This window comes from Lontra canadensis, unplaced genomic scaffold (assembly GCF_010015895.1).
Source record: "Lontra canadensis isolate GAN:19392208 unplaced genomic scaffold, GSC_riverotter_1.0 scaffold127, whole genome shotgun sequence".
NCBI lineage: Eukaryota > Metazoa > Chordata > Mammalia > Carnivora > Mustelidae > Lontra > Lontra canadensis.
This window is the reverse complement of record NW_022631121.1, coordinates 1,637,346-1,654,459: the sequence shown is the minus strand read 5'-3', so window position 1 is coordinate 1,654,459 and position 17,114 is coordinate 1,637,346. Positions and strand designations below refer to the sequence as shown.

The window sequence follows — 17,114 nt, the reverse complement described above, 5'->3', positions numbered from 1 at the left end:
GCAGAGGGAGAGGGACAGAGAGAATCTCAAGCAGGCTCCATGCCCAGCGCAGACCCTGATGTGGGGCTCAATCTCACGACCTGAGCCAAATCCAAGAGTTGGACACTTAACCAACTGAGCCACCCAGGCGCCCCACGAATCAATTTTAAGGCCAGTATCTACTGTCATCCTACTATGAAAGATATGGAAATGAACATATCAATACCCTCCCATCCCCCCCCCTTTTTTTGAGAGAGAAGGAGAGAACGCACCTGTAGGGGATGGGGGTCAGCAGAGGGAGATGGAGAATCTTAAGCAGGCTCCACGCTTAGCTTGGAGCCCAATGCTGGGCTCAATCTCATGACTGTGAGATCATGACCTAAGCCAAAATTGAGAGTGGGGCCCTCCCAGGTGCCCCTCCCTGTCCCAAATACTTTATAGTTACTTAAATATTAAAGGAATGCCAATGCTCACTACCAACTTTTCTTTTATCAGTTTCTCCATTCTAGAGTTCTTTATACTGAATGATCCCTTGGTTTGCTTAGATTACCAAATAGGGCTGACATGAAAATGTTAGTCTATGGCCCTCACTTGAAGAATACATTGGCTGGGTATAAAATTCTTTATTTTTATTTTATTTTATTTATTTGAGAGAGAAAGAGTGACAGAGAGCATGAGAGAGAAGGTCAGAGGGAGAAGCAGACTCCCCATGGAGCTGGGAGCCCGATGTGGGGCTCAATCCCGGGACTTTGGGATCATGACCTGAGCTGAAGGCAGTCGCTCAACCAACTGAGCCACCCAGGCACCCTGGGTATAAAATTCTTAAGTTACATTTTCTCAGAACTTTGAAGAGTTGTTCCACTCCCTTCAAACACTGAGTATTTCTGTGTGGATGTCCCTACAACTCTTTATCCTTAAATTTCACTAAACATTACTATGATTATGACTTGCTGGTTTTATCATTCTATCAATTTCCTGAAACAAGAAAGATTTGATCTTTATTTCAGGAAAATTCAGTGAAAGATTCCAATCTTTATTTTAGGAAAATTTCTTCCACTATAAATATTTTTGTAGTTCATTGGTTTTTCCTTTCTTTGAGAACTCCCCTTATGTGTCTACCTCCTTTATCTGTCTCCTGTATCTAGCCTTCTTCTCCATAATCATTTTTGCACCTTTTTCTTCTTAACCATTTCATTTTTGTGATTTCCTAAAGCTGGATCCTCTGCCCATGCTTATTTGCTGAGGCATATTTATTCTTATAGTTGCTTTTATGGTGGCTTTTATCTTGATTCTATTTTTATTTTTCTCCTCAGCTTCTTTTTGAATTTTGTTAGTTTATTTTCTAGATGCCTCTACGGTCTTATAATATAGTCTTTGAACTTCTGTATCCTCTTTGGCTTTTAAAAAAATCACATTGGAAATGTTCTATATCTCTATCTGCACTAGCTACATGTAGTTATTCAGCACTTGAAATGTGGTAGGTGCAACTTAGACAATAGACACCTAATTTTATTTTTCATTTAATTAAACTTAAAATTAATGAGCTACATGTGGCTAATGACTATCATAATGGAACACAGAGGTTCAGACAATTGTTGGGATATACTTTGTTTCTTTCAGAGATTCTTCTTGCAATTAATATATTGTATTAATAAATAAAAATATTTCAGAAACCTGAAGATTCTTTAGATTCAAAGAACTCACCATTATTGAAAACACAGTGCAAGAAAAGACCTATACCCAGCTAAGCACAAATGTATGGTATTTCAGACCAGGAGGGATAAGAAGATCTTTAAAGCTTTCAGAATAAAAAGAAACACTTACAAAGGAATGAGAGTCAAGATGACATCAAGCTCCACAGCTGTAACACTGATGCTAGGTGACATTGAAACACTGCAACACAAGTTCTCAAGGAAAACTCTCTTTAATCTAGAATTCTGTACTTAACCAAATTATCAATCCCATTTACGGGTAGAATAAAAATATTTTTAGTACACAATCTATACTCCTTAGAAGTTATTTCAATATGTGGTCCAGTACAATAAGGGAGTAAATCAAGAAAGAAGATGGCAAGGGAATCCATAAAACAGTGGATTAATCTGGGGAAATAAGAGAAGGAAAATTTCAGAAAAATGTCTGTATTGCATTAAACCTAGAAAGCAACTACTTCAGAATGGAGCAGAAACGTAAAAAACTTCAAGGGCGGTGGGCGGGGGGGGATGGACGCCCGGGTGGCTCAGTCGGTTAAGCATCTGCCTTTGACTCAGGTCATGATCCCTGTGTCCTGGGATCCAGTCCCACATCGACCTCCCTGCTCAACGGGGAGTCTGCTTCTTCCTCTGCCTGCCCCCCCCATACCTGTTTGTGTGCATGCACGCTCCGTCTCTCTCTCGCAAATAAATAAAATCTTTAAAAAAAGAAAAAAGCTTCAAGAGGGGAGTCACTGGGAAAAGGAGGACTCAAAGAAAAACCTACGTGGATGGAGAATTAAGTCAAAGTTAAGGATAGATTTCTCAGAAAGCACAATTAAGAAGGAAAACTCATGCTACTTGCATGGAATCAGTCTCAAGGACAAAGTTTAATTAAGCTTCAAGTCTATATAAACCATGACCAGTACCACAAGGAGGACATGGAGTCAGTCACTAAATCCCAGCCTTCCCGAACCAGAAGCTAGCCACCTAATAGATCTTAAAACAGGTTAATTTTGAAAGAAAAATAAAGATGATTTTACATCCTAAATAATTTATTCCAAAGGACAGTCTGAATACACAAATCTTTATTCTAAAGTTTTAACAAGATCCCTAAGTGTGAATGTTAGGATTAAGATCATGGAGGGAAATCAGGCCTTTTCAGAAGACCCGACAGTCAGTATTATTACTGAAGAAAGAATTTGGTTCTCTGAACCAAAAACCTGTTCTAACTTACTCTGGTAAGCCCAATCATCTTACTACTACTTAATCATTTCAATCTTTAAACCTCTAAACCCAAAATCCAATCAAAAGAAAAAAAACTACAGAGTAACAACTTGGTATTATTTAATGTCTTAAGGTTTCCTATGTGAGCAGGTAGAAATACCGAGGGACACCTGAATGGCTCAGTCAGTTAAGCGTTGGCCTTCAGCTCAGGTCATGATCCCAGGATCCTGGAATCAAGTCCTGCATTGGGCTCCCTGATCATTGTGGAGCCTGCTTCTCCCTCTGCCTGCTGCTCCCCCTGCTTGTGCTTGTTCTCTCTCTCACACAAATAAATAAAATCTTGAAAAAAAAAAAATAACCACAGATGGGCAGCTCCCCTTAAAAGGATACCTGAGCTCATGAGCAACTGTTAGGTCCTAGACACTGCAGTCAGTGGTATCCCTCTACTTTATCATGATATCAATGACAACAGCTCCATGACTTAGGTGTTTTATCTCCACTTTACAGATTTGAAACCTGAGCACTTAAGACTAAGTAACTTGCAGGAAGCATTCTGCTGAGTAAGCAGATGTTCTAGCAGATAAATACACTTACAAGTTCACTTTTGGGCCTCCCTTTCTTAGCTTCCTCCTTAGGAATCCTCTTTCTGTGGTTAAAATTCCATCTTATTTTCATTATATAGCATATAAAAGATTTCAGAGGATTAGTTATAATCTATCTCCTTTACCTCTTGAAGCTTTCCTGGAGACATTCAAAGATTTAATGAAATTAGTGTATTCTATAGAAGAGGAATTAAAGGATCAGAGCCATTCAAGTGTCTGATCTAAGTTACAGTGATCTCTAGCATGATGTCAGAGACAGAATTTATGAAAAATATTTGCCAAATTGGTCTAAAACATAACTAACCAAATCTAGTTAGCCAAGAATGGATTTCTTAATACTATAAATTCAGGGGAAAAAGAAAGGAATGACTATCACAATCCCACCCTGTGCCTGCCTTTAGCAAAGGATTCCCTGATCAGACAACAGGAAGGTCTTAAGTGAAGCCAGTCCAGAAGGTCTTAAGTGAAGCCAGTCCAGAGTTAGTGATGCCACTAACAGAGAGACTCCGTGTGGACAATAATGACTAGCCATTACCGACAGGCAGGCTCTGCCCTGGGTGCCTGCTGCATAGGATCTCTAATTCTCCCAACCAGTCCACAGGTCAGGTAGAAGGACTGTCATCTTACAAATAAAAAAAAAAAGGCCAAAGAGAAATCAGTAAATTTGCTCAGAATCATACAGCTAACGACCAGCTGGGCTGGCATCCGGAAAGCTGGCTGACTCTAACACTGTTGCCATACACTGAAGAATTTCTCAAAGCATGTTCTTTCTTTCCCTCTCTCATTTCTCTCTCCCCTGCCCAGCCCCCATTATCCCACAAAGTAATCACAGCTCTGTTCAAAGGGCAAGCTGTTGGACAATTTTGTCTAGGTCACAAGCAGATAAACAGTAAATATGAGTCACAAGGCTCATCTGAAGCTCCAACTGCTTCTAAGGCTTTCAAGATACAGACTTTTTACCCAATCTTATTTTTGGTGGGGAGAGGGGTGGACAACAATACATGTGCCTTACTTGACTGCTTCACTCTTGGTACAAATCCAACTGACATCCACACTGAACATTAAACCAAAAATTCAGAGTGCCCACAATAAAGACAGTAATTTTAGATGGATTAACAGAAATCTTTTTGAATTTCATCAGAACAAGCTTAAAGCTTATTCAATATGTCTTCCCTAAATAAGACTTTTCTCACATTTCAGAAACATTCCCACGAGGATATATATTTTTTAAACTCTAAAATTGTATACTGTGGTTTACTAAATGGTTAAGAAACAAAACTGACAGAGTAAATAAAAATAATGGTAAGATACAGAAACATCCAACAATTCGCCCACAGAACAAAGGAATAAAACAAATGTTTTACCATGTCTCCTACACTAACAGCCCTGAGAATCAGTAAATAAACCATTAGATTGTATTAACCCTCAGAGTTTAGGCATTAAACATAGAAGGTTGGATTTATTTCCTCATTCATTCCCAGAAGCACTTTTGTGGGGGGAGGTGCAGAGGGAGAGGGAGAATGAGAACCTTAAGCCCCAGCACAGGGCTCAATCTTACAACCATGAGATCAGGACCTGAGCCACAATCAAGTTGGACACTTCACCGACTGAAGCACCCAGGCGCTCCCCTCCCCCAGAACCATTTTTTTTTTTTAAGATTTTATTTATTTATTTGACAGAGATCACAAGTAGGCAGAGAGGCAGGCAGAGAGAGACGAAGGGAAGCAGGCTCCCCGCTGAGCAGGGAGCCCGACGTGGGGCTCAATCCCAGGACCCTGGGATCATAACTTGAACCGAAGGCAGAGGCTTTAACCCACTGAGCCACCCAGGCGCTCCCCTCCCCCGGAACCATTTTTTATTAGCTATCCACTATGACCAAAAGTTGTGCTTAACTAGGAGCTAACATCAGACCATCTGGTCAGAACACCTAAGCTGGAAGGCCAGGGGCACCACGTGGACGGACGCAAGCAGCAACCTTGTGGACGGATCTGCAGCGTGTCCAAACGTGCTCCTCCTCTGGTAATGGTTTCACCATCTGCCCAGCCCCACAAGCCAGAAACCAGGAAGGGAGCTTTGAACTCTCCCTTTTCCTCAAGCCTAAATTTAATCCAAATTCTACTTCCTAAACATGTCATGAAGCAGTTTCTGCCAAACTCTACTGATAGAGCTATTTCAAAGAGCTATTTCAAACTATCATCAGTTTCTTACCTGAACTACTAAAATTTCCCATAGTGCCCTTTTTGTTTCTGATTTTACTCTTACCTTGTCTGCTCTCAACACTGCCATGAGGATGATCTTTCCAAACCACCAGCCTAACCATGTTATTATTAATCTGCTTACAACCCTTTAACAGCTTCCCACAGGTAAAAAAAAGGTAAAATGGGCCTCTTAGTGCATTCAAGGGCCTTTATGATTTGGCCCCTGCCTATTTTGTCTATCTTATTTCTCACCATTTCCTCCATTTTCTTCGCCAAAGATATTTTTTAGATAGAAAAACAATGGAATAGGATTTGGAGGCTGTCTTGGTGGCTTCTGCTATGAGTTAAGTAAGAAAATGTTTAAGTCCCTTAAATTATTTCCTAACACTGCTGAAACTGGGTATTCAATAATACTGTAAATTTTTAAAATTTTTTAAATAATATAAATTTTAAGAACCACTGAATTTTAGTTGCCTCCTCCACCCACCTATAAGCAGTATTTAAGCCAAACTCTACTGCTTTGTAGTAGGAGCTTTATATTCATATGTATATAAATACACACACACACAAAGAAAGGCAATATGAGAGTAGAGGGCAGACACTGGAATAAAACACACTTGATTTCACATGCTCAATCTAATGCCAGCTGGATGTATAACTTTGGTCAAGTTACTTAAACTGATCCTGTTTCCCAGTATGTTAAGAAGAGTGATAACACCAACATTTATAAGGTTGTGTAAAGAAAATAATATACACTAAGTTCTGGCACACAAATACTATTTATTGAAGGTTTACTCTTACCTATTTTTATTGTTATCAACTTGTTACAAATCTACAATCTTTCCTGGGATAAAACAGCTTAAGTCAAAAAATTTTTTCTTAGTTGTCCATTTTGACTTGGTAACAATCAAACCACAAATATAGTCCTAAAATATTTTCCCCTTGAAAAGTGACCTTTATTAACAACAAACCTGCAAACTGACTCAAGGGTCATTTAAAAAATAGGTCTGATGAACATGTTCCACACATTAGCACCTGAGCTCTTCCTGAAATACTAACTCAAATGGACTTAAATTATATGAATGCCACCAAACCAAAAGAGCTTAAGAAGCATTAGTTAAGAACTAACCAATCTAATGATTTATTATCACTCAGCTTTTATACAAGAGTTACATACTGCAGAAAACAGTATTTCGAAATCAACTTTATCTTAGTGAAAACGTCTTTAGCCTTAGTGTATAAAACCAGCTAAATGAAGAGAAGACGACTATATTATTACTCCACACTCACTGTCATAACTTTTATTAAGCTTATGATCTAAACAAAGTAAAAATTTCCAATTTTATAATCAACATGTTAAAAATTATGACATACTTTCATTTTACCAAACTAGTTTAAAGGGTTCTAAGTTTTAATTATTTGCTATAATTTTTCTTAATTTATCTACTTTAAAACTGCTTAAAATAACCGAGAGCACATATTTTATTAAAAATGTATAGAAATGAAATGAAGCCATCATATAGGTTGACATTAGAAAAGAGGCTCTATGGCTAAGTGTTCAATTTTTGACCGGAAGGACCACATGCTGCAGAGGTGTATTAGTTGTTTCCCCTGATGTTACTGTAAGACAGGCAAGCATGCCCAAAGCACCAGTGTTTTCTGTAAGAACATACAATGTCGCCATCACTTATTGTGTTACACCTTTTAAAACTGAATTATGCATTTTTGCCTGGACTTAAAAATTTAAACTTTAACATTGAGGGTATACTAAATTTTGCAAATTCACAAGGCACTCTTGACAGCATGGTACTAGTATAAGGATAGTATAAGGAACTAGTATAAGAAACAGATTTATAAGTCCAAAAAATAAACCCCTCACATTTACAGTCAATTATTTTCAACAAGAGTGCCAAGAACATTCAATGGGGAAAGAATTGTTTTTTCAACAAATGGTGCTGGGACAACTGAATATCCACATGCCAAAGAATGAAGTTAGCTCCTTATCTACCTCATATCATACACAAAAATAAACCCCAAATGGATCAAAGGCCTAAATCAAAGAACCAAAGCTATAAAACTCTTAAAAGGAAACACAGGTGTAAATCTTCATAACCTTGGAAGAGGAAGCGGTTTCTTAAATATGAGACCAAAAGCACAGCAACAGAAAAATATATAAATTGGACTTTATCAAGATTTAAAGCTTTTGTACATCAAAGGACACTATCAAGGAAGTGGAGACTACAGACAGAACGGGACAACATACCTGTAAATCATTTATCTTGTAAGGGACTTCTAACTAGAATATACAAAAAATTCTTTCAACTCAATAATAAAAAGGCAAGTAACTCAACTTAGAAATGAGCATCTGAATAGACATTTCTTCAAAGAATATATCCAAATGGCCAATAAGCACATGAAAAACTGCTTGACATCATTAACCATCACAGAAATGCAAATCAAAACCACAACAGGATATTGCTTCCCATCCACCAGGATGGCTAGGATTTAAAAAAAAAAAAAAAAAAAAAAAAAGACAGTATTCACAAGTGCTACAAAGGGTGTGGAAACACTGGAACCCTCGTACATGGCTGGTGGGAATGTAAAATGGTGTAGCCCCTTTGGAAAACACGCTGGCACTTCCTTAAAAGAGTAAACATAAGAGTTACCATATGACTCAGCAATTCCACATATGAAATATATGTCCACAAAAACTTGAATACAAATGTTAAAATCATAGCTACAACAGCCAAAAAGTAGAAACAACTTACAAATGGACTAAAACATATACCCTGTACACCGAGAAAGATGGGACTAGTCTTCAGTAATAAAAAGGAATGAAGCACTGACACCTGCTGCAACACAGATGAATGCTGAAAACATTCTGCTAAGTGAAAAGAGCCAGTCATAAAGATCATGTATTACAGGATTCCGTTTATAGGAAATATCCCTAACAGGGAAATCTATCCAGGCAGAAAGCAGATTAGGGGTTGCTTAGATCTGGAAGGGACAGAGAGGGCTGATGGGAGTGATAGCTAAAGGGTATGAAGTTTCTCCTTGGGGTAACTACAACTTACTGAAGTCTGCTGATGGCTGCACAAGTGAGTGAACACACTAAACACCACTGAATTGCACACTTCCAATGGGCGAACAGTCTGGCATGTGTTACACGCTGTTACGTGTGTCAAAGCTGTTACCAAAAACAGTTTACTTCAACGCTTAAGTTGAATCTAGGATTAGAAAGAATACCTAGCTCCTGTTCCTCTTCTAACTGTTCTAATGAAAAGACATGGGACATGTCAACAAGATCGAAAGAGTGACTTCTCATTGCTCATGGTAATACCAGAGCACCCAGAGAATACTTTGCTGCGCGCAGCTGTCGTAAGGCAGCGCCTGACTCACCATCACCAGATCTTCTCCAGCTTTCCCTATTGTACAAACTGATGTTGGACAAAATAGCATCTTGACTACACAGCTGCAAAGTGAAACTCCAGGAGGCTGAAGACCACTGCAAAGAAATCACGGATGTCTGGCAGCTGTCTCAGATTAAAAGAGAACTAAAAAACAACTTGGTTAACACATGGATGACTCAAACATTCCACCTCAGAGACCCAGAAAGCTCTCTAAGTGCTCTAAAGCGGTACCACCGTATCTAGCCTAACCAGAACCAAGTGAGAACCAACAGCTTTTGGTAGGGAAGAAATGAATTAGTAATACCTTCAATGTGGCACAATGCCTACAGACTTGCAGCTATAGCCTTCATATATTCAATTAATATTTATTTCACACTAACAGGCATAGGGTTTGATGAAGAAGATGTATCAATGGCTAAGAGGCCGTGGGTACTTCCTATTTTCAAGACAACGACCATCAAATTCAGAAGCAATCATAACATCTAGACTGCAGAGATGGCGTAAGGAGGTCATCCTGGCCTCAAAGGCAGCTCTAGTGTGACAAAGAACATTTGTGTCTATATACACCATCAGGACACTGTAAACAATGAGGACTGCTACTTCGTCATCATTTTAGTATTTTTAAAAGATTTTTATTTATTTATTTGACAGAAAGAGACACAGCGAGAGAGGGAACACAAACAGGGGAGTGGGAGAGGGAAAAGCAGGCTTCCCGCTGAGCAGGGAGCCCGATGCAGAGCTTGAACCCAGGACCCTGGGATCATGACCTGAGCCGAAGGCAGATGCTTAACGACTGAGCCACCCATGTACTCCTTTGTCATCATTTTAAATGAGACCTTCAGAGGGAAGAAATCTGCCAGGATAGACACTAAAGACTTTATTAAAAGCTTTTTATTAGGCTCTTAGATCTAATGACTTACTGAAATTTTTGAAGAGTATTTAGATGTCTGTTCATATTCTCTGACCAATGAGGTAAATAAATATCATAGGAATTCAGAGATACTACTACTATCTCTCATCATTTTATGAAAAGCACTGAAGTTGACTGCTAGTAACAGCATCTCTGCATTCTCTATCATGGGGAAAATCAGACCTTAGTTCCCCTATATGCTTACCACAAAGCCTTTTTCAATCCTAAACTTCTGAAATCAATTTTGGTTTTAAGCTGAAATGCAGCACTGGGAGGCAGAAACAGGAGAAATGCTAATTCCAAAGCGTTCAACTGGTTTGTTCCAAAGCCAGTAGTAAATTAAAATTTTTAACGTGACTATACTTTGAAAGGAAAAGGGATGATGGTATGGAATGGAGGAAAAATGAAGTATCTGCAAAAGAACAACAGATACTACCATAAGGCACCATCACCCCCTCCAAAGTCACCATCCCTAAACCCAACTTAAAAGCAATCAGGGGCACCTGGATGGCACAGCTGGCTAAGCATCCGACTTTGGTTTCAGCTCAGGTCATTATTTCAAGGTCGTTAGATTAAGCCCTGTGTCGAGCTCCCGGCCTGGCATGGAGTCTGCTTGGGATTCTCTGTCTCCCTCAGCCCCTCCACTCATGCTTTCTCTTTCTCTCCCTCTCTCTCTCCCAAAAATAAATAAATAGTGTTTAAAAAAAATTTTTAAAATAACAGTAATCAAACCTTTTCATTATAGTAATATAGGGGGATTAGGTAATGCATGCACGTGTGTGTGTGTGTGTGTGTGTGTGTTTGCATGCACGTGTGTGTGTGTGTGTGTGTGTTCGTGTGTTCTGTATTCTTTGAGCTTGGATGTGACATTCTATTTTAAAAGGAAAGGAATAGGGGCACCTGGGTGGGTCAGTCAGTCGGTTAAGCGGCCAACTCTTTGATTCTGGCTTAGGGCATGATCTCAGGGTCCTGGGACTGAGCCCCATATCAGGCTCTGTGCTCAGCGGGGAGTATGCTTAAGAATTCTCTCTCTCCCTCTGCCTGCCCCCCCCCCACATACTCTCTTTATCTCTAAAGTAAATAATCTTTAAAAAAAAGAAAAGAAAAAACTATCACTGTACTGTTAACTTATATACATATATAAAATATATAAAAATACATAACAATAAGTTTGTATCCATCCTTATTTGCTTTTTAAGGAACATTAAAATCTATATAAAATAGCAGAAACCCAGGGACCAAAAGAAAGAGGACTGTAAGATTTTTAATGAAAATTCTGTAAGTCTGGACTCTGTAATACAGTGTATTCTAGTATACTGGGGTCTCTGGGTGGCTCAGCCGGTTAAGCATCCGCCTTCAGCTCAGGTCGCGATCTCAGGGTCCTGGGATGAGCTCTGTGTCCAGCTCCCTCTCAGTGGAGAGTCTGCTTCTCCCTCTGCCCTTCCCCCTGCTTGTGTGCTCTTTTTCTCTCTCTCAATAAATAAAATCTTAATAAAGAAAAAAAGAATCTAGTATACTATGTCAACCCTTACTAAATCAACTTTTGGTGGGTTTTTTTAATGACATTCCTGGAGGGCTGAACTTCCTAAAAGAGTAATGAAGAAGGCAAGAGAGAGTATGAAGCTACAGGTCAAACCAATGCTATACATTTTACTCCTTAGCAAACAAGTTTCAATGAAAAGGGAAGTCAAGGAGAACCAAGAGTGCTGTCTCCTAAATATTTCACCAGATCCTTTTTGCCCTTTGCCCTCATAAAGTACGATGAACCCAACTCCTTACTTTCTTCAGCCTTGCCTCTGGGTTGCCTGGTCTTACAACAGAAAATCTGGTAGTGGTTGTTTTCAAAATGGTGTTTTCACACTGAATGGCACATATGACATACAAACTAAAGACTCCCAATCTCAGCCAGGCCCTCAACGCAGCTAAATAATCTATCCTGTAAGTTCTTAAGCTTCCTGCCTGGGTCCCTCCCTTTAAGACTAAGGCTTTTCAACTCGTCACCTCTATTCTTCAGCTTTCCACCCAACCTCTGTACATCACATATTGGCAGATGAATTTGCCACACAAAGAAAATAGCTCTCAACATTTTAATTTATTTATTTAAATTATTTTTTAAATTTATTTACTTGTCAGAGAGAGCGAGCAGGGAGAGTGGTAGGCAGAGGGAGAAGCAGGCTCACCGCTGAGCAAGGAACCCAATGCAGGACTCAGTCCCAGGACCCTGGGATCGTGACCTGAGTGGAAGGCAGATGCCCAACTGACTGTGCCACCCACGCATCCCTTTATTTACCTTTTTAAAAGATTTTATTTTTAAGTAATCTCTATACCCACTGTGGGGCTCAAACTCACAACCCTGAGATTAAGAGCTACATGATTTATTTAAAAAAAAAAAAAAAAAGAGTTACATGCTTTACCAACTGAGCCAGCCAGGCACCTGCTCCCAATATTCTAAAGCTCCTTTTACTGCCTCTGTCTCAGAGAAGGTAGTCCCTCCTCCTCTCTAGGCCTCACCCAGCAGCCCTCCACGGCTGCCCTGGACCTCATTCCCTCCCCCTTCTCTGGAATTGCTCCATCTGGTAACCCCTGGTAACCCTTCCCTTATCTTTAGTCTCTTTATCCAATGGTTTGTGTCCTGCACATATAAGACAACACATATGCTCAACACACTTTCACTATCCAGCCAAACATCAAAAGCTATACTGTTGCCTCTTCTGTCCCTTCCCGGACCAAAATGGCCATTTATACAAATCGCTTCACCTACTTCACTTCCACCAACTTCTCAATCCATTACCGTTCTATCTCCTCTCCATTGCCCCATGCTGTATTGAAACTATTTTAATTAAGATACAAATGACCTCCTAATTGCTCAACGGAACAGGTCCACTATCTCCTTTCAGTGATGACATTCTAGAAATTCTTTTCATCTTTAACAGTATTAAAAATGTCTAAAGATTTTTCTCCTCCACTTCCCAAAACCTCCTGATTTTCATGCGCTCTTCTCCATGTACTTATTGAATATCTAAAGGACCCATACTTGTCACTTTGCAAGCACTCTCTGAGGAACCACCACCCATTTCCACACGAGATACTATCTGTATCTTGTTGTCCCAAATTTCTTCCTCTAGCCACAAACCCTCTCAAAAGCAGCAAATTCCAGGGGCACCTGGGTAGCTCAGTGGGTTAAAGCCTCTGCCTTCAGCTCAAGTCATGACCTCAGGATCCTGGGATAGAGCCCCAAATTGGGCTCCCTGCTCAGCACGGAGCCTGCTTCCCCCTCTCTCTCTGCCTGCCTCTCTGCCTACTTGTGATCTCTCTGTCAAATAAAAAAATAAAATCTTAAAAAAAAAAAAAAAAGGCAGCAAATTCCTATTAGCAACTGCTTAGAAAAAACATCCATTAGATTGACCCCAGCGAGCAACTCTAACTTCTAACAGGTCCTAAATCACGTTCTCTGTACCAAATCTCCACCTCTCAGGTAACAACATGCCTAGGCACCCAATTCCCCAAGGCAGAAATCTTAGGCTCCTCCATGAATTTTTTTCTCCCTCAGCTCCCCACCCCTATTATATCTGTCACCAAATCCCATTCATTTTACTTCCTGAACTCTTGAATCTAGTTCCCCCTTTCGTCCCCATTCCTATGAAGGCACTTAGGATCTTCTTTATCTCATAAATAAACCATTTCAACTAACCTCTACCACTAGTCTCTCCCTCATCTATTCTTATTCTGTATCACTATCAAAATTATCTTGCTAAAATAAACTCAAACTTCAAATGGCTATCGTATTTTTCCCTGTGAGATTGGCAGAAACTAAAAAGGAAAATAATACCGTGCTGGTCAGTTGTGTAGGGAAATGGATCTTCTCATAAACCTGGTGGGAGAGTTATTCTTAGGCAGAATATTGAGGCAATATCACCAGACTTATAAATGTGTATGCCCTCTGATCTAGCAATTGTTTCAAGAAATTTGTTCTAATGAATTCACGAAGAAGTACCCAAAGATATACAAGTACCTCCTAAAGTTCCCATCATTCCCAGCAAAGGCAGAGGACTTTTTTTTTTTTTTCTTTTTCTTTTTAAACATACTATACAATTTGCCTGGAATGTCTCCCAACTCGTGCCCTTCTTCACCTGGTAAAAACTAGAACTCATCCTTGAGCTCAGGTCAGCAACTCCATCTTGTCTCCACAGCAACTTGGTCATGTCTCTGCATCACAGTGCAACCTCTCTTTCTCTCCTGCAATAGGCTGTGAGCTCTCTAGCAACAATGGTTTTATGTTTTTTTTTTTATTTATCACCTATCCATATCTGCACTACTTACAACAATGTCTAACACAGAGTAGGGAAACCAAACACATGTGTTCAATGAAGGCGTTTTCTTCCTCTTCACACAAAGAATTCTCGATTTCCAAAATCGGGAGCTTTTAAAAGGTATTTCCTAAAATGCTGGTGGACTCCAATATATGTTATGTGAAATTCCTCTATAGTAACAGGTATTCAAGCAAAGCAAACAGTCTTGTGAATTTATATAAGCAAATAGTCTGTGAGTCTTTGTTTGACGTTTAGTTCCTAAAGGCACAAGAATCCCCATACTGGGTCAGAACTGTGGTCTATCCAATTGAGGATTTTATCTTTGAAAGTGGTACCAAGAAACAGGTTGTAAAAAGACACAGCTATCCTTCCAGACGTTAAGTTAAAAATGTTCAAGTGTGTTCCAAAACACCTTACTTTCTTCAATAACCTACTATGAGTCCATCATACTTGAAATCACGTTTTGGAATCATTTAAAGTTTCAATACTATGCCAGAGCTCTTTTCCATGCTGTTATAGAAATAGCATTTCACATGTAAATAGAGTAAGTACGTAAGTAGTACATAAGTAGCACTGTGCATCCATATACAAGAATGTTAGTTTGGTTATACACTTTTTTCCAAGTTGAACTCCTTCTTAGTTTCAAGAGGATTCCTAATTCTAATAAAGGCTCATAACAGCCTAATCAGATCCTTCATGATTTCAGAAAGTTCAGTTCTACTCCTTTCCATCTTTGTCTTTCTAGACTGAAGAAATCTCATCTTTCTATTGTGTCCTTATAGAGAAACGCCTCTTTACTCTGCACCATTTCACTTTTCTTAATTTTGGGTTATCTTATAGGCTCCAAACTGAAACAATGCAGGTAGATCTATGAGATTTACTTTAATTTTATAGAAGTCAAGAAAAATTTCACCCCTGATGTAAGTTAGGAAAGACAGCCTTCAAAAATACCTTTGACAATCACGGTACCCCAAGACTTACAGGAAATCATAAGGTAGTCCTCACAGTTGCTTTTGTCATCATCTTGCTGGTCCACAGGGATCCCATTGGCATCTATGACTGCTTCAGAGGCACAATCTGCTACCAGTACTTCTTCTGAAACGACGTCCGTTGTCAGAGGGTCGGTGACGATTTCTGCTTCCACTACACTGTCATGAACCACGTGTTCAACATGTCCAACATCGGACACGTGTATGGATTCACTCGTCAAGACGTGTTCTGGCATAGACATTGAGGCTGAAGTAATGTCGGAAGCTAAAACATCATCTGGGACTGTGCAATGTGCTAAAGAAACTTCTTCAGTTACATCTGAGTCCAGCACTTGCTCAGGAATAATGACCGTTTCAGACACATCTGCTTCTTCCATGATATCAGGGCACTGAACATCTTCTATAACAACATCCTCAATAACATCCTGGATCACGACTGAGTCTGGGTCATCAGGAACAAAGTTATGCACAGTTATGTCTGAATCCACAACATCTGAAACAAAAACAGTTTCTTGTACTTCCACAACAATTTGATCACCGTCCATGTGTGCAGCATCAGCTCCTTAAAAAAAAAAAACAAAATTAAAATCACAAATTACACGTAGGTGTGCATGACTACCTCAAATAACGTAGAAACTATTTAATTCCTACCAGTAAAACAGATTAGCTCCTCAGTTTTCTCAAACACTAACACAGATCAAAGAGGGAATCTATTTTTTAATCATACTAGAAAAATAAATTTTTAATACGAGAACTTTTACTCTCATCCCAAATCAACTGACACATAAGGAAATACAGAAAAACAAGGCACCCGAGACAGTCTCACACACACACGCACAGAAAATCATCAAAGTAAAATTCTAGGCTCACTAAAGTTAATCCCATATGCAAAGGTACTTAAGGGATGATTATAAAAATAAGTAATGCAAGTTCAGGCGACAAATACACCATTTTCCTTCATTATATGTGTTTTCATTTCTTTTTCCTTCTTGTTCCATCTCTTTCTCCTCAGCTCATATTTTTTCATCTTTCCACCTCTCCCATGTATCTCTTTTGTTTTCACCCCTTCCATTTTTATCCCTTTCTCCCCCTTTGTTCTAGAACAGTAGCTCACCAATACCCTCCATTTATGACTGTGGAAATTTAGAAATTATTTTCTGAATCTAGGATATAAAAGGATCAGGGCATAAATGAAAAGAGGGCTACAAGGCCACAGTTACAGAGAAAAGACAACTGGCTAAGGAGTCTCTGTGGACAGATGAGATGCATAAAAGTGCAGCTGCTCTGGAGTGGTGGAGGCCAAGGTTAGTTGGAATGGTGCCTGCCCCAACTTCACCAGGGTATTCGGTCTCCACCCAGCCTCCTTCTATCCCCCCATAACCCAATCCCCCAGGCAGCTCCTCAAAATATAAGAAACCTTACTCTAGTCCACTCTGCAATTAAGGAATAAAGGTAGAGGGTTGAATCAATTGAAGCCCCGCTGAGATTAAATGACTTCACCAAGATCACACAGTTTGCACAATTATGGTGCTCCGTAAATATTAATCTGAACGAATGCCACAAATGGGAATCAAAATCAAATATCCATGCCAAAAACATAGGATAAAAGAAAACAAATCCAGTATCTTGGATCCTGGTCTAGAGAAAAGCAAAGTTTTATAAGTCTTAACCTAAAATGCTATTCTGTTGACTGGTGCTTCTGGAAGTGACTCAAACCAGGCTGAGTCCAAGCAGCTGCTTAACTCAACGATTGTGGGTCACTGGCCAGGTCCTCAGAGACATATGGCTTTGTTTAACAAAG

The 17,114-nt window shown here is 39.5% G+C and overlaps 1 protein-coding gene across 8 annotated transcripts in view; it reads right to left on the bottom strand.

The window, feature by feature from the left end:
• ZFX (zinc finger protein X-linked) overlaps positions 1-17,114 on the bottom strand; it is a 56,708-nt gene that overhangs the window by 13,104 nt on the left and 26,490 nt on the right. For all 8 annotated transcript variants that reach the window (XM_032842323.1, XM_032842326.1, XM_032842321.1 and 5 more), the window contains one exon: positions 15,306-15,875. In XM_032842323.1, coding sequence (XP_032698214.1) covers positions 15,306-15,875 — 570 coding nt within the window. The remainder of the gene's footprint in view (positions 1-15,305; positions 15,876-17,114) is intronic.